We start from the raw sequence: 26,381 nt of genomic DNA, 5'->3' as shown, positions 1-26,381 counted from the left end.
ATATGCGTTGGCAGCTAAGAAGACCAGGAGAAAAGAACTAGATAAAATAGCAGTCAATTGCAAAGGTGATTCAGACATTTAAACTGGCACATTCTACCTGAGAACCCCCTGCTATTCTATCGTATGCAACAAATAATTTTTAGGAGATGTGATCATGGTTAATTGTATCTGCAGCGCCTGATGTTTTTATGGTTTTTATGGTTATTGTTGCTTTTCTTTTTGTTCCCCTTGTGAATGATGCCCTGGCCTTTGGCTAGTGCAATAAAGTTTATGATGATGATGAGGAGGAGGACCCACCACTTTTAATTTGCTTTTTAGAGTGCACACATTGATTAAGAGAAATGTTTTGTGTTTGTGTGCATGAGGCAGACACTACTGTGTCAGAATTACAGTTTAAGCCTTAATACTTCTGTTAAAACCTGGTCTTTCACCCCCTCCTACAAGACATGCATTTCATGTATAGCAGTCACTCAACTGTGTCAAGATAAACAACTGACTGGGAGAGAAGCAAATTCAGATCCAGAGGTAAATGAAATGTTGCCAAGACAGATTGACAACATTCCAAATGACCCAAATAATTCTATTGGTTTATTATAATATATTGGGTTTTGTTGCATTAGTGAGATTAGCCAACCACTTTGTTACACATTTTTCTCAGATATGTGGAATATTATTAACAAGCCTAAATCTACCTCCAGTGTAACAATGCCTTTATCCTTTTCATCTTTACACACAACAATTTTAGATGTAGCCATACAAACCACATCTAAGTTCACACTTTGGTACCTTAAAGCAGGGAGCAGCTGTATCCTTTGCAGGTAACACAGGACTGACTTTACACTCACACGGATACTGTTCAGTAGCAACAGGCAGCATCCCTCAGAATCAGGAAAAATATACAAGGTGGCCTCATCCTGCTCAATCTCATTTCAAAGAAATCATTTCAGAACTTATTCAATAACCAACAGAATGAAGCCTGCATTTGTTTTATGAACACCTCATTCAGTGTCAAATATGAGGCACTAACAGACACCTACAACCACAAAACTCTCTACCAGTTCACACATGGTCTGAACACATGCATATGCTGTTCTTTAATTTTTTTCAAAATAAAAATCATGGGGTGGGTTATTTTAAGAAATTATTGCAAATCTGGCTTGGAAGCTTTCCCCCACCACATATAAAGGTAAAGGGTCCCCTGACCGTTAGGTCCAGTCGCAGACGACTCTGGGGTTACGGCGCTCATCTCGCTCTATAGGCCGAGGGAGCCGACATTTGTCCACAGAGAGTTTTTCCGGGTCATGTGGCCAGCATGACTAAGCCGCTTCTGGCAAACCAGAGCAGCACACAGAAACGCCATTTACCTTCCCGCCGGAGCGGTACCTATTTATCTACTTGCACACTGACATGTTTTCAAACTGCTAGGTTGGCAGGAGCAGGGACCGAGCAACGGGAGCTCACCCCGTCATGGGGATTTGAACCGCCGACCTTCGACAAGCCCTAGGCTCTGTGGTTTAGACCATAGAGCCACCCATGTCCCACATATAGGTGACCTATAAAGAGCATTCTGCACAGGTGTATCACAGACGATTCCTGCTACAGGAACATGGCCCCATGTTGGGAAGTTTTCAATAGCCCAAGACTTTTCCCTACTCTCTACCCTACACACAAAGTCCAGATGTCAAGAGGCTTCCGGAAACAACCTGTATATCTCCACTATTCAGAAAATAATTAACATGCACAAAAAGATCTTTCAAATGAAATATTACCACCTGCAAGAAAATCCCTGAAATTTACAACTATGCAGCAAACGAACAGCACCAACCATGCAAAGATGTTGGGAAGAGGCCCTATAGGGATCTATGAGACATATATTACCTACTTCTGCATCAGCACATTACCTGGAAGACTAAATGGATATTTATAGCGTAAGTAACACTTGGGTAGGAAAAGAAGCCACTTTAAACCTTTCCAAGTATCATGACTTCACCACAATGATTGGAATCCTTTCGCTATTGTTTTAAACAAGAACATTCCTTACAATTGATTAGGTGAATGGAATTAACTTCACATTTGGTAACAGTTAAGAAAGCAATCACACCCTAACACTCCATGAACGAAACCATGGAGACTACCAGACAGCGTCTTCCAATGCAAGGAAAGCCATCTATGAAGTACAGCCCTAGATTCCTCAAGAATTCTGAATCCCTTCTTCCATTTACAAAGCAAGTGAAGCGTCAAGCATAGCACAGAAGTCTCTCTTGTGCTCACAGAAGATCTGCAAATACTCTCCACATATTGTCCAACTCTTATCAGCACTAGAAAACTTTACAAAATCATAATCAGAAGCCTAACTCTGAATTAGTTGGCATTTCTGGGCAACTCAAACAAATGCAACATGTCTGAAGCAAGCAGATTAGCCAAACCAGGGAGTCTTAAAAAGGACAAGCAAGTTTTGGCAAACAAAGTTATCACACTGAAAGCCAAGCCAGATACAGATGTGATTATTAAACTTACACTTGTCTGCTTGGTTATAATGATAAGGTCACTGGGGGAAGCAGTGTTTCAGGCTAAACAGAGTGTAGCTCTACAGAACCTAATATTGCCACATTCTACTGCTAAAAGCCATTTTTCCCAACTGGGGAATGGAAGGGGAGAAAGGAGCACAGCAAGATTAGGTCAGCCGGCAGGTGGGGGGGGGGCTTTTCTCCCTTCCCCCATATATTCTATGTGGTATAAAATTTTTGACATACCCCCCCCCCCACACACTAACTTTATAGCCAAATGGGCAAGCATGTGTAGGTCTGGTTTGGTCCCAAGATGCAGTTATCGGGTTGTCTCCAACTAACTTGTACAGTACAGTGGTACCTCGGGTTAAGAACTTAATTCGTTCTGGAGGTCCGTTCTTAACCTGAAACTGTTCTTAACCTGAAGCACCACTTTAGCTAATGGGGCCTCCTACTGCTGCTGTTCTCATCCTGAAGCAAAGTTCTTAACCCGAGGTAATATTTCTGGGTTAGCGGAGTCTGTAACCTGAAGCGTATGTAACCTGAAGCGTATGTAACCCCAGATACCACTGTACTCACAGAAAACCCACTGGAATTAATGGGGAAAATTCAACACAGCACTACAACAGTTGCTCTATCACTGCAAGCTTTTCAGCTCACCAGATGCAACAACCTCCTTCCTTTTCCTGCTTTGACATGTTGTTTTGGGGTCCTCCTGCTTCCCCTAGCCAATTTCCAGGGGCACAGGGGAGAGGAGAATAGGGGAAAGTACCACTGTGCTAGCGTGAGTCATAGATTCATAGAAATGGGGAGTTTAAAGGGAACCTGAGGCCCACCCCACTGCAATGTGGAATCTCAACTAAACCATCCATGACAGATGGGCATCCAACATCTGCTTAAAATCTCCAATGAAAGAGAGTCCACCCACCTCCCCAGGGGGTTTCACTGTTGAACAGCTCTTACCATCAGAAAGTTCTTCCTGATGTTTACTCTTATAGTTTGAAGCCATTGGTTTGGGTCCTTCCATTAGTGGGAGTGATTAGCCAAATAAATTTTAACGGGTTTACTCTGAGTAGGACTAACATTGGCTACAACTTACAAAATGTAACTGCTACACAAATACAATTCTTCACTGCAAAAATTATACAGGAGCTTGAACATTTACCGTGACACAGATTTTTCCTTATTTTAATGACATAATCATAAAATACACAAAAACACCCTGATTTGCTAACTAAACACTTAACAATACCCTCTAAATGACATTATTTTATATACCACCTCCAAATGAAGTCAACAAATGGCAAGCTAGCAGCAAACATAAACAAACAGTATTTTTAATGCAACTTAACAGCTGGAAAGAAGGAAAGTCCCCTACACTTCATCAGTGAGCAGTCTATTTTTTTTTAATAATATTTATTACTTTTCCAGCAATTCAAACACTACACAAAAGGAAAAAAAGCACAGCAGAAAACAAGATAAAAAAGAATACAATACAATACAAAGACACCACACAACACTAACACATTAACCCAACAAAACCAAACAAAAACAATTTAAAACACCTCAAACAATTTCAATATCCTTTCTTCCATTTACTTATTTCAACAACCTCCTCTCACCTCCCTTTTTGTATTCCACTTCTGTTAATTGTTTCAGCAATTCCTTTCCATCTTCCTCTATTTTCTATCCTATAATTATCTTAACACATTCTATCCTTTTTTTTGTTTGTTTAATATTCTATTAATCTATCTATACTTAATTCCTTATAACATTTCTACTAAAGCCATATAACTTCATTCCAACATTTTTCTAACATTCTTTAACTTTACAGCCTTTCTGTAAATAATCTTTAAACTTTTTCCAGTTTTCTTCCACCAACTCTTCTCCCTGGTCTCGGATTCTGCCAGTCATTTCCGCCCGTTCCATATAATCCATCAACTTCGTCCGCCATTCTTCAGCTGGTTCTTAGACTGCTCACTGTTTACCCATCAGTGAGCAGTCTTAGAACCAGCTGAAATATACTTAAGAAAAGAGATAGAAGTAAGCCAAATCTGACCCACCCTTCATAATTCTCTTTGTTAATATTTTACCAGGGTTAGAAATAAACTTCCATTGCACACTTAATGTTTATTTTCAGCTAAGCATTAAAAACAAATCTTTAACCATTTCAACCATTAAAAGAGAGTACTGGCAGTACCACCAACGATTTCTATTTCTTGCTTCACTGGTCTGCTAATATGAATAACCTCACCAAGAAACCACAACAGTCTCACTTCATTTCCCAGCAAGTAATTTATTAGCAGCTGACTGCTGTAAGGCCTTGCATTACTAACACTTATACTGCCTTCTGTACAATACTAAATTTGCAATATATTGAGGAAATTATAACCATACAAAATGTAGAACATCTGTCAAAATAAATGAACAAACGACTTTGACTTCCTACATCCTTGATTCTTTTTTTTAAAAAAAATGTTTGTCCTCTTGCAAGTTCACAGGGATTCAGAATGAAGCAATGACAATTCATTTTATTATTACATCAAATAAATATGTACAAGATCGCTGCTTTAAAAAAGCTAAGTCAAAGAAGAAGTGGGTGTTCATCTCTTGGGATGAATTATCTGAGCAGAAAAACAAGTCAAAAGCAGTCTGTTTCCACAGAACAGGAAGAAAAACGAGTGACCATGCCTTTGCTCCTAAACTTGAAAACAACACATTACATGCTTCCTGTTTCTCGGTTAAACCAATTATTTCTTTATTCCTACTTTTAATGCAAAGTGTGTATTTTTAAGCAGAAAAATTAGAAGCATAAACCTTTAAAATGTTGCTTGGCTCAGAGCTGGAGGACTCTGGAAAGGATGCTCAGGTCCCTAGTTTGTCAGCTGAGAGCACATGGATCAGTTTTGGCAGGACTGCTTGGCGAGTTTTTGACAATGAAGCCTCTGCACTCAATCCTATGCTATTCTCTTAGGCAAAATTGCTTCCCCAGAGCAGCTAGACCAGGCATAGGCAAACTCCGGCCCTCCAGATGTTTGGGACTACAATTCCCATCATCCCTGACCACTGGTCCTGTTACCTAGGTATGATGGGAATTGTAATCCCAAACATCTGGAGGGCCGGAGTTTGCCTATCCCTGAGCTAGACAATGGCACCCTGAATGCAAGGGCACCTGGAAGGACAGCATAACAAAAATAAAGGGGGAGGAAGGGAGATCTCTGCCATGTACTCCTTAGAGGGAAGTATCTCAGAGTAAAGAACTAGCATGTGGAGGAAACAGAAGTTAACATGTTTTTCTATAAGCTCAGCAGACCTAAAGCCTGTATAATAGCAGTGCCCTGAGAGGAATAGACATTTCTGCAACTGGTATAAGCCACTGGATGGCATGGACAATGTAGATGGTATTTTGGACCTTTCCATTTCTACAATATAAGCTTCAGAAAAGGCAAGACACCTAATGGTTCATATAAATACACAGGCTTGGATGCGAAATGTTCATCAATGAATGTAAGAGCCTTTGATTCAACAGAAGTTCCTCGAAGGGGGAGGCAATTTTTTTCCCATTCTCTCTCCCCACTGCTGTATCAATGAAATACAAAAATATTCTCTTTTTAGCAAGTGCAACTTGCTGACTAAATATTGAAAAGGGGACTGACACATTTTGAAATTTTAAAAAGATGTAGAATGGGAACAATTCTGCGGTTCATTCAACCTGAAATTATCTGTTTCAGTTTAACAAACAATCACAGTGTAACAGAATATCAACAGTTGCAAAGGTGCTCATAATGCAACACAGAAAAGATGGACTAAGTTTGGGAGTTTAATCCACTCTTCACCAGGCAAAACCGGACTTTCACTTGAAAAATCATTCTAACAAGTGAATCCAAAAAGTGACAAAAGTCACATTTCCAGTAGAAATCCTTGCACACAATTAAGACTGATTAAGCAACAGGTATACACAACTTAACTTTAAACATTCTCCTTGAAGTATGATTTTTATCTTTCACAAACCAGACTAGCACCTGGATTATAAACAAGAATTTAATCCATGAAGAAATGATCTAATAAAAGTTTGATTAAATGGGGTTTGGACATGGAAGGTGCTTAATGGGTTGTGCTCCAAAACTTTTAGCAACATCAAACACGCATGCCAATCATTCTACATTAAAAGTGCATTACCACAGTTTGTGACTGGCTTCTCCCTCAGAGATATGTTCTGGTTGAAGTCATTCATACAGTAAAAATCCTGAGTTTTTGGAAACTTGGTCTCTTGATATATCTTGATCCACATAACGTCACAGTTACACTTGAATGGATTGCCATCCAAAATCCTACAAAGATTAAAAAGACAGGAAATATGGTTTTCTTTTCCAAAACTAATTAATAATATACAAAACAGTAAGTACAAATGCATTAAAAAAGAAAGTTGCTCCAAATTAAAGTTTAATATGAGACCAGGCAGGACTGTCACCTAATTAAGAAGTCGTTAAGGCTGGACTGAATGTTACCTGTCCTTGATCTGCTCCATGATGGAGAGAAATTAACATAGCTCTTTCCCACTCCCACCTGGCATGATTGCTCCATCTTTAACATACCTAAATGCAAGGGTGTGAAACAGGACCTATGCGCATTGTGCATAAGCCCATACGTTTCAATCTGTTAATCAATACAATCCGTATTTGAATAAGACAATATTCATGCAAGTCTTGTAGCAAGCATTCACAGATGTATGTGAGAGAGGAAAGGAATACTTCTTCTAACATGGCACTTGATACTGTCAATATCATTCATATTTATTCATACATACATACATACATACATGTATCTTTAAAAAAAACTTGGCAATTTTCTAAAACTCCCAATTAATTAGGGACACATTTTTAAATCAAATGTTTTCTAACCTATTAATTCAACTGATGAATAGACTAAATGCTTCAGCCCAAGGACCAGGTCTTGAACTGGAGGAAAGAGATGTGATTCCACTGACTTCAGCAGCGTTCTACCATTAGTTTGAGCTGTGCTAAGCACAGAATCAACCTATTGAGCAATTCCATATAGTTCAACAAAAATATTATAGACCAGGAATATGAACCGTATCTGATTTCCAGTATTATTTCTGGAGAAAGTAAATTTTAAAATGTTTTTCATATTCTGGGGTAAAGTTAGCTCCTTTATATTGAAGCACCAAAGAAATGTATTCAAAGTAAGTGATGCAATTATTCTAAAAAGAAATAATCTGTAGATCTCTAGGCAATGACACAAAAAGTGTTTCACTAATATCAAAGAGTAATAACAAACAAAAGCTGAACTGCATACTCTAAGCATGTAAGCACATATTGAGAAATTCAAATGAAAGCTTTGCAGAACTATTATAATTAAAACACACATGAAAGCCACAAGTCAGCGCTAAGTGCAAAGATGCTGGAGACAAACGCAACACAGAACATCCAGATGTCTGGCTCAGGAACGGAACATTATCTCAACTTTGCTCATAAAAGCATACCTATGTTTCATGAGGATAATTTTTTATGTGCCGCTTGAGCCGCCAAAGACATTTCATTAAAAGAAGAAACAAACCAGCACTAATTATGATAATCTACAGGAGTTATATTTGATTTGACCACGATCTTCAAAATCCTTTTTGCCAATGCAATCTCAGCAGAATGTTCATAACAGTTCAGATGTTTCCAAAGCTCTTGATTTGGACTGGACCCAAGCCAAAGTAGATAATTCCGATCAAAACAGACTGTTCTACAGATTTGACAAATTCTCGCTAACAGACTGGAAAAGTTAAGACCCCACTCCTACAAACCTTGTGGTTTGGGTCAGCACTGGATTTCTTCCAGTGGTGCGTGGGAGACAGTACAGAGGGAGAGGATGGGATTTGCAATAAAGAGAGACAACTGTACCAACAGACTCACGTCCCACCTTAATTCTCCTTTAACAAGGGGCAGTGGAGAAGGCTGGGAGCTGGTCTGGTCTTCCCAGTGTCCCCTCTCTCATAAAATGGAATGCTAAATTTCTGGCATCTGAGGGATAAACTGAGTAAAATTTACATACATGGTTTGTTTTTATTTTTGTTATGTGAATAGCAGTCAGAAGTGAAGCCCAAAGAGCCTCAGGACTGGAGTTGGGGAGGGAGAGGAAGTTTCAGTCTCTTTCCCTCTGTCTCTCTGCCTACCATGGTCCTAACAAAAAATGTCTCTCTGGAGCTTTAGATTTCGTTGAAATTTTCCATTGGCAGAAAGTGAGGCTTCCCTTGAAATGTAAACAGTGGCTTCGGAACATGAATGTATCAATTTGTCACCAACTAACCACTAGACAAGAAGTTGCAGCCAATTATGATTCCTTGGCAAGTGTATCTCTACCAGCTTGATAAACTGTTGGTAGCAAATCTGGGTTTACAGCTACAGAGAGTACATGTTAATTAACCATGCATATGGCCTCGGTCCAGTATACCTGAAGGAGCATCTCCACCCCTATCGTTCAGCCCGGACACTGAGATCCAGCGCCAAGGGCCTTCTCAATGTGAGAAGTGAGGTTACAGGGAACCAGGCAGAGGGCCTTCTCGGTAGTGGCGCCCGCCCTGTGGAACACCCTCCCATCAGATGTCAAGGAAATAAGCAGCTATCCTATTTTTAAAAGACATCTGAAGGCAGCCCTGTTTAGGGAAGTTTTTAATATTTAACGCTGTATTGTTTTTAATACTTGATTGGGAGCTGCCCAGAGTGGCTGGGGAAACTCAGCCAGATGGGCGGGGTATAAATAATAAATTATTATTATTATTATTATTATTATTATTATTATTATTATTATTATTATTGGTAGCCTTTAGCTAGCAAATACAAAAGGAAAAACTATCCATGGGTCAGCCTTTCAACAGCATAACTACAACCGTTATCTGCACTCAGGCAACTCAGTAGGTGCCAAATTCCCACAACCTCAAGATAGCATTCACACACTCCTGTCATGACGCTGGCACGCTGCCAAACTAAAGCTTTGCCAGGTCTAATCCAGGAGTACAGTGGAACCTCGGGTTGTGAACGTGATCTGTGCGGGAGGCAGCGTTTGCAACCCGCAGCGTTTGCAACCCGCAGCGCCGCATCTGCAGGTCGTCATTCGGCACTTCTGTGTATGCAGAAAGCATGATTTAGCGTTTCTGCGCATGCCCAAGAGCCAAAACCCAGAAGTAACCTGTTCTGATACTTCCGGGTTCGGCGCAGTGTGCAATCCGAAATCGCATAACCTGAAGCGTCTGTAACCCGAGGTACCACTGTATTGGAGGAGACACCAAAAGAAGGACTTGGCAACTGCTTAATAATAATAATCACACTTCCATAATACAGTACTTAATTTATACCCAGGAGGAAATCAGGTGGACACAGAGATGAAATATTTCAAATATACTTATTTTATGCTGATTCGTGGCTTCATGTTTATTTTAACTTTTATCTGAATTTCTTATAACTTTAAAGTCTTTAAATCCCCACTGTGCATACTGGCCTAGCCTTTTAAACACTATTCCGCTGGTTCCATTTAGGTAAACACATGGAATTGCATGCAGGCGCATAAACAGGCCAGCAGAAGGGTGATGGAAGACTCCAGCCTTCCTCTGTGCCCAACAAAGAAACCAAGCATGCTGCAAGAGGGGAGAAGCTACATCGTCCATGCAAAGAAATGTAAATGCTACTGCAGGAGAATCAGAGCTCTCTCACCCTCCTCTGCCAGCCACAACAGGCTAGTAAAAGAAAAATTGCAGGCTAGTAACCTTTGTTTACAAGGCTGTGCTTGTCAGATTATAAACTAGCTCCCCTTGGAGATTTAGTGGGCCATTCAGAAACATTGTCTTCAATATAGCAGCACATTTTAGCAGCACAACCCAGACTTGCCCAACTCCTAAATCTTAATGATCAGCTCACAGCTGTCAATGTTTCCCTTTTCTTGCAAGGAATCCTATTCAGAATAAGGAATTTCCCTTTAAAAAAAAGGGAAACGTTGACAGCTATGGATCAGCTCCCTGCCCTTTGCTCAGTAAACAACAAATGTGGTACATTGTTCCTTCTCTTTTCACAGTAATATTTCTTTCAGATTATTGCTACCCATTTGTTGTTACATTTTATAATAGGTTCTCTACCCTTGTTATACCAATAACTTCCCATCTCCCCTCAAATCTCTACTTTATTAGACTGACTTATTGTTATAGCATCCAAATACCTTATAATCAACCAATTCAATCTCTTAAAATGTACGTAAAGCTATGGCCTTTTAAAACCTCTCTCAACTCATGTCTACCATGGTATCTAAAACAAGCTGTTTGTTTGATTACAGAGAAGTCAAAGGACAGTCAGAACAGGAGATTGGATTATTTTCCTCAGTAAGAGTAATTTCACATCTCACTTTCATTGCACAGAAGAATCAAGTTCTATAACTGGATGCCCCACCTGGCACCTACAGATATATGAGGCAGATTCCACTATCAAGCCAACTTTTATACTCTCAATTACACGCTCAATTTAGCCATGAGCAAAGTGGGTGCTCCTCATGCCTTCTTTTAATCACAAATTGAAAACTGAAGTCACTTAAATCCTGGCCAGTGCTAGAACAAGTTCTTTAAACTTTTGAGAGTCTATGTGCACCCAGATGAAAGATCAAAAGGAGAATTATAAAATGCCATCCTTAGGCTGTTTATGCCAGCAACGTACATTAATATGAGCTGACAAAAAAGTATCACATTCAACTGAATAGTACAATCTTTACTATAGAGGTTGGATTAGCGAAAATACTCAATGGAGCAAAGGGGTTGCTCACACATTCAGAAGGCTTCTTCATATCTCAGCTTACCGAAAAATAATCAACCAAACATGGTCACTCTATTTCCTCATACAATAATCTTTCTCATCCAGCTGCTTGATGACTACTACATTACAAAAATATGCAAACTAATGCTGCTTCTTGAACTGTAATCACATTGTTTTCCAAGGCCATAGTATCTTTTCCCTTGTCTATCAAATATCCATACCTGCACATAACATGGGACCTAACTAAGATTAGGATCTCCTTGGGAACTTCTAAAACCAGTATATGATATGCCTTTCCTGAAAAGGAATATGTGACAAATATTTTAAAATATATATTTACTGGTATTACAGCTAATGAGCTGAATCTATCTAAATTCTACTCATAGCAGACCCTCTGAAATGAATGAACCTAAGTTACACATGTCCATTTAATTTCAATAGGTTTCCTCTGAGTAGAATCAACACTGGTTTCAACACAGTGAGTCCAGGTAAGATAATGTGCCTTCAGACAAGTTTAAGAAGCAGCAGGAAATAAAATCAAACACAAATCTAGTTTTTTAATCCTCCAGATAGTCATAGTTTACTTCTTCTCTATCAATTGAATAAAACAACAAAAATTTCTTTTACTGTACAACTTCACCAGAAAGACAAGTGCAATAAAGATGTGAAGAAAGTTCCAAAAGAGCAGGACAAAGACGAAAGAACAAAAGGTCCAATTCACACAGAAACGTTTTAGAGCGACAGGATGTGAATTCCCATGACCATGGTTTGTTACCTACTGATTGCTTCTTCATAAGCACAGCTCAAGCATCACTTGATCCACTTTTACAAGTTTTGTGATACTGCCCCAGTAACTCCAAAACTTTAATTAGGTGAAGCAATTAAGTCTGCTGCTTCACCAAGGGTTCAGTAATTCTCATCAGGTCAAAGGGTCATGTGATGCTAGGCCTGCTCAAGGGCTTCCCATAGTACACAGTTTACCACCACTGCAATTCTCTAGTGTTTCAAAAGTAAATTGATCTGCAGTGTGGATTCTGTGGTTTGAGGGGGAAGAGAGAAGAGCCCCTGTTAAAGAGTTCTAGTCTAGGAGTCTGTCAGGGAACTGCCATCGGAGCCAGAAGGAGAGGGAGGGCTCCAGAGGGATTCCGGAGAGCGCCCCCGGAGGGAGAGAAGCAGCACATCTTCTGGGGAAGGAAATCAGTGTAGCACCAGTGGAGGAGGGGGGCAGATGGGGGAATCAGTGAGGTGGCTCCAAGACTCCTCGCCGGGGACCAGCGGGGAGAGCACGGGTCCCCCGGTGCCCACACCCTCACCCCGGTGCAGAAGGCTTCCGCGCAGGGAGAGTAGGCGGCGACTAGGCGTCAAAGAACTTCTTTGCTGGAAGAAGTTCAAGAAACGCCCACTGACAGATTCTGCCAGCGATTGAGACAGCCACAGGCGAGTGGCTGTCCAGACAGAAAGGGTTCACTCAGGCAACCCACCCAGGTGTGGCGCCGATTTACGCACGAGCAACCCCTAGAACCATTACAGAGTCCTTTTCACAATACAGTGATTGCATGGAAGCCTCTTTAAATTGTCTCCATGGGACGAAGTGAGTTGTTTGTCTGTATTGTGCTCATCACATGTATCCGTCCCATATTCTTTACCACCACAGTCTCCAAACATTCCCAGTAATGGCTTTTGGAGTATGGAGACAAAACATGTGGTAGTGACCAACCCGTCTGATTCACCAGAGCACACAAATGTCTTTAGGCCTGTGCAAAGTAAAATTTACCTTTTCTTAAACCCACAAGTATATCCTTGATATATTCTATGTCCATTAAAAACTGGACAATTATTTTTATTTATTTATTTATTTATTTATTATTACATTTATATCTCACCTTCCCTTCAAGGAGTTCAAGGCAGAACACAAGCTTTCAGCACTCTCCATTTTATCCTCACAAGAACCCTGTGAAGTAGGCTTGGGCTGGATGGGTGATGATAATGGCAACTACTACAACAACCAACCCTCAGCATTTAAGAAACAAAACAAAACAATTACTTACAGATCAGTCAAATTCAGGTGGCGGAAAGACTTTCTGGACAAACTTGAAAACTTGTTTCCAGATAAGTTACTGTAAAGAAACAGAATGTCATTATTAAAAGTAAAAAACCATCTGAAACAAAAATATTGCAATATATTGTAAGTTGGTAAAGCTACCAACTTTCAGTTTTTTGTATTGGGTGCTGGCCTATAAAACGATATGGACTGTACTTTAACTTGAAGATGAGACACAACACAAAGACAAACACTCATCACGATGTGCACCTTTAAACAGGTCTATTCATGTAGAGGAAAAATGTGGATTAAGTTTTACTCCAAAGACATTCTCAGATGTTGACTACATGCTCAACTTATTCATAAGCAATATACATGTTTACCATGTATTCTTTGATCCTTCATTGAAAACTGTACTTACCTAAACCCTGACCACATGCCAAATAAGAAGTTTCATAAGCTTTTTATATATCCCTTTGAAACTGCATGAAAGATCACAGGGAAAATGGCAAAATACAGCCATTAGGCCTTTCACGTCAATTAAGCATTCAGGGCGTCATACTATAATGAGCTTTAATGCCTTCTACTAGATTGAAGATCAGAGGCAATTTTGCTCTAGATTATGTTCACATGGTCATCTGTGCTGTGGGGGTGGAAACACCTTCACTGAAGAAGACACAAAGGAGGAAAAATAAAATAAAATAAAATGTTCCCAGTGAGCAAGGGAGATGCTTAGTAGATGCTGTAGTGGTCCCTGTCATCTATGTTCCCATTCAGACTACAATTATCTGCAAACCTGGACCCTTTTTTTAGGGCTGGGAACAAGTGTAGAAGCTGCCATGAATTGCCAGTTTTGCTTCCCCACAACCTCCATCCCAGTTGAGTGCACATCTGGCTGACGTAAGGGATATGAAGATACACTGCACAGCACCTGAAGCTGAAGCACTCCAAAGAGAGGAAGTAAGGAAGGCACTGTCATCAAAAATTAAAAAAAAAATAAAATGCTGCTTAGGACACAAGATGGGGGAATTAAATCCACCTAGGGCAGTGAAGAAAAAATCTTGGAATAGTCCCAAGGAGATACAGTGGTACCTCGGGTTAAGAACTTAATTTGTTCTGGAGGTCCGTTCTTAACCTGAAACTGTTCTTAACCTGAGGTACCACTTTAGCCGCTGCGCAATTTCTGTTCTCATCCTGAAGCAAAGTTCTTAACCTGAGGAACTATTTCTGGGTTAGCGGAGTCTGTAACCTGAAGCATCTGTAACCCGAGGTACCACTGTATTGGTCTGGTTTACAATGCTGAACTACGGTATATTTTTGTATCTTCTTCTTCTTCTTCTTCTTCTTCTTCTTTGGTGATCACTCATAGCAGAGTAAGATTGTCTTCCACAGTTTTAACAATGAGTCCGTAAGTGACTGCGGAGGCCAATTTTGGACCCACACGTCCTTCCACAGTGAGGACATTGGTTCCCGGGTGGGAGTTGATCATAGTGTGGATTTGCCAAGCATGCCTTCCTCTTAGCACGTTTCTCCCTTGTGTTCTGAGTTTGAATGTCTTCAAAGTTCATGACACCTTTGGTAAAGGCTGTTCTCCAATTGGAGCGCTTGCAGGCCAGTGTTTCCCAGCTGTTTATACCACATTTTAAAGATTTGCCTTGAGACAGTCTTTAAACCTCTTTTGTTGACCACCAGCATTACGCTTTCCATTTTTAAGTTCGGAATAGAGTAGCTGCTTTGGAAGATGATAATAAGAAATCTGCACAACATGACCAGTCCAACGAAGTTGATGTTGAAGAACCATTGCTTCAGCACTGGTGATCTTTGCTTCATCCAGTACACTGATATTAGTTCGCCTGTCTTCCCAAGTGATGTGTAAGATTTCTCGGAGACACCGTTGATGGAATCTTTCGAGAAGTTGCAGATGGCGTTTGTAAGTGGTCCATGTTTCACAAGCATACAGTAAGGTTGGTAGTACAATAGCTATGAGCCTCAGGACCATGTACTCTCAATTCCTCTCTCTGCCTTCTGCCTGAGTGAAGATCAGATGCTTTCGATTCTACTTGTAATGAACTGCAATGAACTAGGAGCTGCACCCAGTGTTACATGCTAAGCATGCTATACATGGTTCTCCTCTTTCTTAATTAATCCCCACAACAACTCCATGAGGTAGGTTAAGGCTGAGAGGCTATGCCTGGCCCAATGAACTTCATGGCCGAGTGGGGAATCGAACCCTGGTCTCTCAGGTCCTAGTCCAACACTCTAACCACTACATCACACTAGTTTATAACTCTCGTCATTCTTGACTACTGGCCACATGCACTGGGGCTGAATGAAGTTGGGGGTCTATCAACAACCAGATGGTCATGGGTTCCTCACCCATAGTTGAGGGTGAATTAGGTGTTTGCCTACTTTCTTATAATGTGCAGCTTTAATAAGTGTACTAGGCAAGCCCTGATTCTTTCGGCAAGGGAGTCAAGCAAGACTTCATTTTACACTGTTCCTACTTGTGCTACTTTTCACCATTTTATGTAACTGAGAAATCTGCCAGGCTATAGCACGTCAGTTATTACACAGCTGGAGTAACATTAATGAAAAGTTGATTGCATTCTTTTAAAAGGGACTTTAAGCATATGCATTGGGGGGGGGGGTTACAGTAGAACATGCATTTTTTTACACATTTGGCATGTTTCTGAGCTAAAATAATTTATTGCAAAATTTAGAAAAGAGCAGAACAACCCAAAGTAAACCAATTTTGTATATTTACTCATATTTAGTAAACAAAGCTCAAAACTCTGAAACTTCCAAACTTGCCCAATATTTAGTTGCAAGGAGCATCCATTCATTGTTACTAATGAACATACAAAACAGAAAATAAATCACGGGAAAATGTTCTCCCTCACAGCAGTGTTTGCAATTCATGATCTGGAAAATGTGAATTTGGTTGGTTCACTTTAAAATACAGAATGAACTGAATCCCTTCAATGTCCCTAGCATATACTTGCATGCACTGAGCATCAATGCCCCAAAGTTTTGAAGAGCACATACTGTACAATACTTATTCGGGCACTTAAATACACAGTTCATACAGCATGATAACAAGTCATTAATGATTTTGACTGCTGAATTTACAAACAGGTGGCTTTGCTAAAACAGTGCTGTTCAATGGCTTGTTAAGTGTTTTTGTTTTGAAATTTAAAGTCAGTGAGAATGCCAGAACTGAGTCAATGATGCTGTAAGTTACATTTAAGCAATATCTGCTGGAATGTTTATTTTTCTTTGTTTACATTATTACTGATTTCAAATAATCAAGCTAAAGGAAAGCATTTTGGCTATACAAATTTCATCTGGGGAGGGGACAAAATGTATTCTTTAGCATCTGACGTTACTGCAGTTGCTTTAAGTGCTCGCTGCTATCATTAGTATTTTCACATAAAATACTGTTGGGAATCAGTTTATTTGTAAAAAGGGATTTTAAAAGGAGTTGAAAGGCTCCTCCTGTGACATAATTAAAGCCAAAATAGTTTTCTTAGTTGGAAAGTTCATGCAGTTATATCAATCTTCATTAAAACGTCTGCCAAAAAAACAAAAACAAAAATGGTTTCCAAATCCTAGATATGCACCAATTGTTATAAGACAAGAAACAGCGAAGTGCATAAATGTATGCTGTCACTCTGATGATTTAAACTTCAGTAGAAAAAGCAAACATTACTCCCTATGAAATCACTTGGATTTTTGCCACCAATGTTAATGAGACTCAAGGATATACAGTGGTGGTGGTGGGGTTGTTTTGGGTTGTTTTTAGCTTAATATGAAAATGAATAATGACTCTGTCTGAATGCCACGCAAAACCAGTCTTGCCCAACCTGGGTTCCTCAGCCATTGTTGGTCCACACCTCCCATCATTCCCAGATCGAATGGTTAATTGTCTGAGATTATGGGAGCTGTAGTCCAACACCACCTGAAGGACCTAGGCTGAGGAAGGCTGTTGTAAATGATTATTCCAATTGACTAGAACAGGCCACAGCAAGCCTCCTCCCCACTCTTCCTCCAGCGTGGACTTCTAAAGCATTTGCTCCTCCCCCCTTTTTTCCCTTTTTGCTTAACACAAGGATGGGAAACCTCTTTCAGTCTGAGGGCCACACTACTTTGTGGTGGCCACAACCCGGTGAGGGACAGGGTCAAAAGCAAAAGTGGGCAGAGTATCCATTGTAAATGAAACCTTTGGTACAGTGGGCTATGATCTACACACATTCCTCTAAATCAGGTTTACTTTGCCTGGGCCGGTTCACTCCAGCAGATGCGATTTCCAGCACAGTCCCTGCACCAGCCTGGTTTAGCAATGCAAGGGGAATTGCTGGGCGGGCAGCTCGGTTCGGGGGCGCCTGGTGGGCCAGTTAAACAACCCCTGTTGGCTGCTTGTGGCCCATGGGCCTTAGGTTGCCTACCCCTGCTCTATATACTCCACCCAAGGAACAAAGAGGCTCAAGAACACATTTCAGCAAGGCAGAAACTCTCAAGGAAGTAAAGCAGGGTTGATGTGGACTGGGGGGAAGGGTGTGTGGCCTGACAGAGGGGCGTGCAGAAGCCACATGTGGCCCCTAGGCTTGAACTTCCCCACTCCTGGCTTAACCAACAGCTCACCATGTCATCTGAAGCAACAAGCTGCCATTCATGTTAAACATGATTTGTTTGAAACAAGCCAATCGTGGTTTAGCATGATATCCCAATATGGCCTATGCAATAAGTTTCATGGACAAAACTCAAGAAGCTGCATCTTTCAACAGAACATGTAGCTGCATAACATATATTCAAATGCTTCTGGTATTTAGGGTTCTTATTTCATCACTCAAAGTCCTGGAACTACCATATCAAAAGGCAGAGATAAGCAAACTCGCTATACTCTGATTCTTTTTTACAAGGGGAGGCCATTATGTTCCATCAGCCAAAAGGGTTTTTAATGCAAAATCTGTTTCCCAAATTCTCTATGCTTCAAACGTCTGGTACAGTTCATTTCCTAAGTTAGACAGGTTCCGGGCAAAGTTTCTTCAGTCCCTATTACAGGTACCAAACTGTGTCCCAAATTCAATTCTATTTCTGGAAACAGGTGATGCCCACTCTCCACCAAAGCATGGTGGGCTGCCTTGAGATACTGGCTCAAGACCTCAGTATTTGGCCTGGAGAAGGGATTATTAGTACATTTAATCAATGAGAAGTTTGTCAGCCCATGGCTGAAAACTATAGCCAGAAAAGCCACCTCGATTAGACTGCCATCATCCCTGGGTTACGACACTGCCCTTGAATCCCTGAGGCAAAGGCTTTGGGACATCTCACATAGCGACCTGCGATCCCGGATCTTATGTAATTTGTAGACCGGTCACAGCTGGAATCCAATATGGGTACGACTTTCATATATCCTCATACCTTAGGAATTTGCCTGTACCTACCTATCGGTGTTTATTTACCAAAGCCAGACTAAATGTATTTCCCTCAGAAGTTCTAAATGGCAGACTGAGAGGCATCCCCTATCAGAATAGGCTTTGTTTATGTTCCCAGGACGTCGATTGTATAAAGCTTATCCTACTGCATTGTGGGCAATATGAGCAAGCAAGGGATCAACTGATCACAGGGAAAATCTGAAGCCTTCCATATTAAATATCTTTTGGAAGATAGGTCAAATGATATTACACTGGCCGTGGCAAAATTTCTTTCAGAGGTTATAAGAAAGAAAGATCATTTGGCCTTGGTTTTTTTCATCTGTCTGTCTGGTCGTTTTAACTGTATCTTGTTTTGAAATTTTTTTGTGGGTCTTTGGACCACAATAAAGTATTGTTGTTGTATAACATATATACAACAGTAAATATCCACAGGCATATCACTTGCTGTTTCAGATACATTAGAATGTGCATCCAAGTGTACATGTTGTATATCTGCAGTATACTGCTTTTGACAATATACAAATATGCACATGCATTTAAATGGCTATCTCCATCAGCGTTCTGATGCTAGCTCAGGTGCTGTGTGTCTCACAGGAATACATGATATTTTTATGTGTAAATATAAAACATGGAATTTGCAAAGTGGCAATTAGCAGGTCATTGGTATCTAATATTTTTCTTCCCTTAGATTCCAAGCTTGAAATCCGTGGCTCTTTAGTCATCATACCTATCACAAACTGTTAACAATCCAGAATGAAAAGCAAAATCAGCAACCACTTCTTTACTTAAAACACACTTCCAACATATAACCAGATATATCTAGATGCTTTCCATTTATCATTCTTTCTAAACTGAACTTGAACAATCCACTGTCATCAGTATGGTGGCAAAACAGGGCCAACCACAAACAATATAGTGCTTTCTGCATGCACAAAAATGTAAGTAGTGCATTAATGAAAAGGGAAATTAAGGTAGTGCTAAAATGGTTCAACAATGCTCAATGCTTTCTAAGGTGTTAGAGGATAAATAGTAAAGTAAAGGGGAGAGCCATGGATTAGCCTTCTTGAACCCATAACAGGACAGATTAGGGTCAGGGTCAGGATTAAGGTTAAAAAACTTTCCACTTCTCACAATGCAGAGAGGTTTCAAGAAGTAGGCAAAAGAAAATAGCATATTTTTCCTTTCTTTTTTCAGACACACCCGCTTTGCTACGTAGTGATATAGGTACAAGGCTGGCAATCAGCCCCAAACCTGTCATTTAGAACAGCCAGGAAAGACTTTGAGGGGATGAGAAATATGTCGTTTTCTTTTCCCTCTCCCGAAATCTACACACACACGTGAACAGACACGTGAACGCCTCTGCAAGCCACAAAAAATGTTTGTTCCAGGTTGGTGTGAACCCTGATCAGGAGCCTTGAAGCACCAATGATACACTGCAATACTTTGGGGCAGGTCACAGCTTGCTATTTTTAAATAGCATCCCTCTAATTTTCTTCACATGGATTGCAAATAAGGTAATGATGTATGATAAAGCTTTGCATGTTCTGGAACCATTAAGTGAGTTTTTACTTACATGTAATGCAGGCTGGGATTTTTCAGGAAAGCTTTGGTTGAGACAAACTTCAAACCTGAATTCACCACAGTTCTGGCAAAAAACACAAATGCAAGTTAGAATTGTCAAGTGATCTTTAACCCTTTTTTAATGCTGCATAACAGTTCAAGCTTCTGCCAACCTAGCAATTCGAAAGCATACCAATGCAAGTAGATAAATAGGTACCGCTGCGGCGGGAAGGTAAACGGTGTCCCATTGTGCCAGAAGCGGTTTAGTCATGCTGGCCACATGACCTGGAAAGTTGCCTGTGTGCAAATGCCAGGTCCATCAGCCTGAAGTGAGATGAGTGCCACACCCCATGGTCACCTTTGACTGGACTTAACTGTCCAGGGGTCTTTTATCTTTTACCTTAATAGCTCAAGGTATTTCATGATTACACTGGGAAACAATTTTTTTGTTGCATTGACACCTGGAGTTGTTCTAACCTAATTTCGACATGCTGATTTCATATCTGAAGTTGGTTTTTTATATTGGTTCAGTAACCACAGCACGTCTAACGCAGCCAGGGCCAGCCTGGTTCCTTCCAGATGTTTTGGACTACAACTTTCATCAGGCTCACATGGCCAATGCTCAGAAATAATGGGCACTGTAGTTCAAAATATCTGGAGGGCACACATTTGGGGAAGGCACATAGTACTGTGATTCTAAAGATTATTAAGCACTACTGCCCTTATTAAACCATCCACGGTGCATGTGAGAGCTTCAAAGTGCAATGGAGAGGACATACATTCTTTTTCATTTGCAAAGTTGTTCTTTTCATTAAAATAAGCAGGGATGCCCAAATATGCAGGAGCTCTGCCCAAGCCCCTAAAGAGCATATGCAACAATGGGCAGAGACACGTGGTTTATAATAATAAACATGAAAAATGATATACTCACAAATTTCTTAATCCAACGTAGCTTCTGACATCACTTTCATTTATGCTTTCTAATTTCCGTTGGTTTGCAATGTAACTATTTAAGAGAGAGAGAGAGAGAGAGATGCCAGTTAAGAAAGTTAAGAAGGCTGTTGATGCATTATTGAAGTGGGGAAGGTCTTGTTGGGAAGGTCTGGAGTTGGGGGCCTGCTACACATGTATAGGCTCCCTATATGATTTAGAACCCTGGCAGCTGGGGCAGAGGTGGCCTCAGTAGATACAGCAGCAGGGACAGGGCAGACTGGCACACCCCTGTTCTTCCCTCACACACTGGTAATGTCATGAACTTCTAACACCCAAATAGGGCTACAGGCTTGCAGGATCATCATAAGATAGAAGAATACAAGCATAAGGTTTCAAGAGGTCCTGTTCTGGCACTCAATCCATTATACCACAAGGGATTTAACTTACTCCTTTCTAGGTTGATTGTTTTCTCCAAAAAAGCAGAATAGATAACTAGCAAAGTCTAATGATCTTAGTCCTAATGAACTCTGTGTGTATATCACATCACACCCTGAGTAAAACACAAACACGGAATGCCTGGTTACCAAGCATGGATTATAATTTGACACTGTGAGCTAAATGTGTGCAACAGAGATCTGATGAGAAATAATTGAGTTTAACCTTAATGGAACACTGGAAGTAACTGAGGGAATCTCAAGCCTTAAAGTGTGGGGACAAAACTACAGCAAAAATTGTTTAGACTGGAATATTAAAATGTAAAATTACAAAAACTGATCTGTACAAATTTGATACAAGTTATTGACTGTCTGCTAGTTTGGATCCATTTTAAAATGACCGGACATTTAACGTTTTCATCATGCCCTTGATTCAGGGGGAAACATCTGCCACCACATCCAGTGACCGTGCATCTTCCCTCCACATTCATGCCTAATAATGACCCCAAACCCTGCTTAGACTGAAGGTTATTGAGAAGTCTAAACATCAGCCACTGTTGGAATACATTGGTTTTCATCACATAGTACGCCAATATCATGTGCATCATATCACAGTGACAGCACAGCAGGGGATGAACAGGAAAGCAACAGAAAAATAAATATAAAATAAAATAGAAATTACGGGAGAGGTTTATTCACAATCTCCCCCCTGCGAGCCATCACGGGCAAACTCATCTAAACCTTTAGTGCTCATTAAGAGACAGTGCAAAACTCATGAAACAACACTAGAGATAATAAGGATAAACCCCTTGCTGATCGTCAGTTCACTTTAGAGCAATTCTCTCCTCAAGCTAGGCAAAGGATCTCACGCTGAATGATCAAAACCTGTTTACAAAATCAGGTTGTTTCGTGAAAGGATAAATTAGGGTTGTTACTAAAGAACCTTCTTTCTTCTATTTGTTTACATTAAAAAACAAAAACCAGGCTCCTTCTTATGTACACTCTCCCTACACATAAGGGGAATCTACACATTCCTCCTCCCATTATTGTCTTTCAACTAAGGATGTAACCCCTTATGCGTGCTTTTTTTTTAAAAAAAGAAAATACATTAAAGCTGATATCACAGGTTAACAACCAGCCTTTCAGTTTTCATAATCTACTTTCACAATGTTGTTAGTACAGGGGTGCCCCGCAAGACGAATGCCTCGCAAGACGGAAAACCCGCTAGACGAAAGGGTTTTCCGTTTTTCAATGCGCTTCGCAGGACGAATTTCCCTATGGGCTTGCTTCGCAAGACGAAAATGTCTTGCGAGTTTTGAGATTTTTTTTTGCTCCCCACCCCCTTTTTCTAAGCCGCTAAACCGCTAATAGCCTTTTAGCAGCTAATCCGCTAATCCCTTAAGCCTTTAATAGCCGCTAATAGCCGCTAAAACGTTAATAGCGCTAATCCTCTAATAGGGTTGCTTCGCAAGACGAAAAAACCGCTAGACGAAGAGACTCGCGGAATGAATTAATTTCGTCTTGCGAGGCCCCACTGTATATACAGAGCCATCTTTCCCATTGGTGTTAGTGGTTTGTTGTGCCAGGACGCCGGTCTCTCAGGTGCGCCCTAGCAAGTGGGGGAGCTGTGCGGCTTTGCCAGCAGCCTCCCCTTTCCCTGCACGCCCGCCAGCTGTGCCCCGCCAACTATATGGCTGGCAGGTGTGCAGCTACCCTCCCAAGCCTCTGCATCTGTGAAAGATGGCCCTGCTCCCGGTCGTTGTCCTCCACCTGCTTCCTGGCAAAAGGCGCAGCCTTCCTGGGCTGCCTCCTCAGGCACCCTGAGAAGGAGAGCATGCCCACCAGCACGTCTTCCTGCTTGATCGCTGCCACCACGCTGGGGATCAGGGCAGTGGGGGAGGCAGAGGACATTTTCCACTGCCCCCTCCCTTGTTTTGGAGTTGCCGGGGGGGGGGGCACCAGAGGGATCTTAGCACCACGGGGCCAGATATGCTTAAGACGGCCCTGAGTATATAATCAAATGCCTGGTCTCTTGGGTCCTGCACTTGAGTCACTAAAATGTGACACAAGCTGTGGATCCTCTACTATGCAGTGCTAAAACCAAGAATTGCAGCTGGGGGGGGGCATTTGAGATCTCTCCTCCCCCACAGGCTGCTTCTTGCAGCTCCAGGTTTGAGGGAAACCTTGGAAAAATGTGTCCTCTGGTGCCCCCTTGTTGTGGTGAAAATCATAGAATAGAATCATAGAGTTGGAAGAGACCACAAGGGCCATCGAGTCCAACCCCCTGCCAAGCAGGAAACACCATCAGAGCACTCCTGACATATGGTTGTCAAGCCTCTGCTTAAAGACCTCCAAAGAAGGAGACTCCACCACACTCCTTGGCAGCAAATTCCACTGTCAAACAGCTCTTACTGTCAGGAAGTTCTTCCTGATGTTTAGGTGGAATCTTCTTTCTTGTAGTTTGGATCCATTGCTCCGTGTCCGCTTCTCTGGAGCAGCAGAAAACAACCTTTCTCCCTCCTCTATGTGACATCCTTTTCTATATTTGAACATGGCTATCATATCACCCCTTAACCTCCTCTTCTCCAGGAAATGCTCCAAGAATTGTCAGGTACCATCCTCCATGCTGTTTCTTTGTCTCTTTTCCCAACAGGGAGCAGACTGGATAGATAAAATTCAGCATGGGACAAAGAACCATGGCTTGAAGGCTTACAGGCTTACACCAATCACTGCTTTGGGTGTTTGCCTGTGGCCCTCTGCTGGGTGGACCAGGAAATGCACCCCACTTTACCTTAGATGTAAATTCTCTACAAATAGATATTAACATAGGAACCGTAAGATGGACAACACATCATTTTAAACTTTCTACTCAGAACCAGAAGCTCATGCTTATGGATTTATCTTGGAATTATTATTTTAATTCTCTTTTCATTAACAATCTTGGGTAGAAAGGAGGAGCATGTTGGAAAACCCTGCGGATAACAGAGATATGGAGAATTGCTATGTAGAACAGACAGGATGAGCTCAAAACCAATACATTCAAAGCATAACAGTACATGTTATTAGCTAGGGAGCCATCCTTTTGAAAAGACAAAAAGCCACAAGACAATGTAGGCCATCTAAACAAATAGAGAATTCTGCAATGAATACAGAATAAGAGAATTTGATCTACTTAAATTTAAATGGTGACACGATGGCTGTAGTAAAATAACAATGGAGACAAGATATAATAGGAGGAAGGTATTTAAATTAAAAGACTACTACTAGCTATAAAATTGTCCTTATTTTTTCAAGCTGAAAGCCTGAAGGCTTCACTCTTATTAGAGGAATAACATTTTAGAACAGAATAGAATGGGAGCAAAGAACTACACTGATATAGTAATAGGATTTGGGGGTCTTGCTAGGTTGTTTACAGATTTTAATCTTTCACTTCACTGCTATGATCTTCTGAGATCAAGTACTGATTCCCACACCCTGCCTAACTGGATATTGTTGGAAACATTTGCCCAGTAAAGTTAGGGGTGACTCTCAGTGGACAGACTTTGTCACATGCCCGCAAGAGCCAACTCCTAGGAACCAAGTACCCTTTGCACCCCATAAAATATTTGAGTTGGCCGGTCCTCCACAAAGTTGATGGGCATTGCCATTCATATGGTGTGTGTGCAGTGTCATGTGATCAGTTATGTGGGGCGTGGCTTAGCTGCCCCTCACCCACCAATATTTTATTCAAACTGGCCCTCCTGCTTAGAGTACCATCACTGACAGGGAGCAGAGTGGTGTTCAGGAGGGAATTTTCCCAAAGGGCCGGAGGATAGTAACTATGCAGAGTTGAACTATGCAGAGTATATTACTTGCCTCTGTTTGGAGCAATGTTCACTTGCCTGAATAATTTAGAGCTGTCTGCTTTGCAAGCACTTTGGTATCAACGCACAGCACTGCTTTTGCTTCACTCCACCAGGTGTTGCAGACTACAATGCAGATCACCTGGGTTAATTGGGGGTGGGGAATGACAGCAACTGATGTGTGCTCTCCATCCCAGCCACACGTACAGATCTGTGCACGGACTCCTGAGTCAGACAGAGGTTTGAAGCAAAACCTCTGCTCTGGCTAAAGGCTATTTCTGCCTCTTTCACAACTACTCTACCTTGATGTTACTTATCAAACATTAATATTCCTAAAAGCTCTGACATTACCATGGCTTTTTGAGGGCAATCTTGAGAAATGTAGCGTGTGCTGCTCTTAGAAATAGCTTTCCTTTTATTTAATTGAATAGCCTTACAAGAAAATCACTCTAAGGCATGAGCAGATTATGGAAGCCCCAATGTTCCATTTGTATGCCATAGGAAAATGTCAACAACACTGAGATCTAAAGCTTTTGTAACCGGCCCAGTCCAGCCCCATTGCTAGAACTTAAGCAGAGTGTGGGGATCACACCTGACCTACAAGATAAGTACACTTTCTCATTATTTTAGTCTTTAGGCAAAGCCACAACAATCCTCAATGACAACCTTCTTCTTATCAACATGCAGTACCTATCTCCATGCTTCCGCTCTCCTCTTCCAAATTCTTATTACTGTATTTAGCTGTAAAATTTGGCATCTGCATATGGATACTCTTAGAACCCAAACCGGGAATATCAGGGTTCGCTCTGTTATACATGGTAAAAGAAAAGG

At 41.0% G+C, this 26,381-nt stretch overlaps 1 protein-coding gene across 7 annotated transcripts in view; it reads right to left on the bottom strand.

The window, feature by feature from the left end:
- The window catches only part of NTRK2 (neurotrophic receptor tyrosine kinase 2), a 182,840-nt gene that overhangs the window by 138,229 nt on the left and 18,230 nt on the right, over positions 1-26,381 (bottom strand). For all 7 annotated transcript variants that reach the window (XM_083403383.1, XM_083403384.1, XM_083403379.1 and 4 more), the window contains exons 2-5: positions 21,273-21,347; positions 20,355-20,426; positions 13,354-13,422; positions 6,687-6,838 (exon numbers count right to left, since the gene is read on the bottom strand). In XM_083403383.1, the coding sequence (XP_083259509.1) occupies positions 6,687-6,838; positions 13,354-13,422; positions 20,355-20,426; positions 21,273-21,347 (368 nt within the window). The remainder of the gene's footprint in view (positions 1-6,686; positions 6,839-13,353; positions 13,423-20,354; positions 20,427-21,272; positions 21,348-26,381) is intronic.

This window comes from Podarcis tiliguerta, assembly GCF_965153285.1.
Source record: "Podarcis tiliguerta genome assembly, chromosome: 11".
NCBI lineage: Eukaryota > Metazoa > Chordata > Lepidosauria > Squamata > Lacertidae > Podarcis > Podarcis tiliguerta.
Note: the sequence above shows the minus strand (reverse complement) of the source record. Positions and strands in the feature narration are given on the sequence as shown.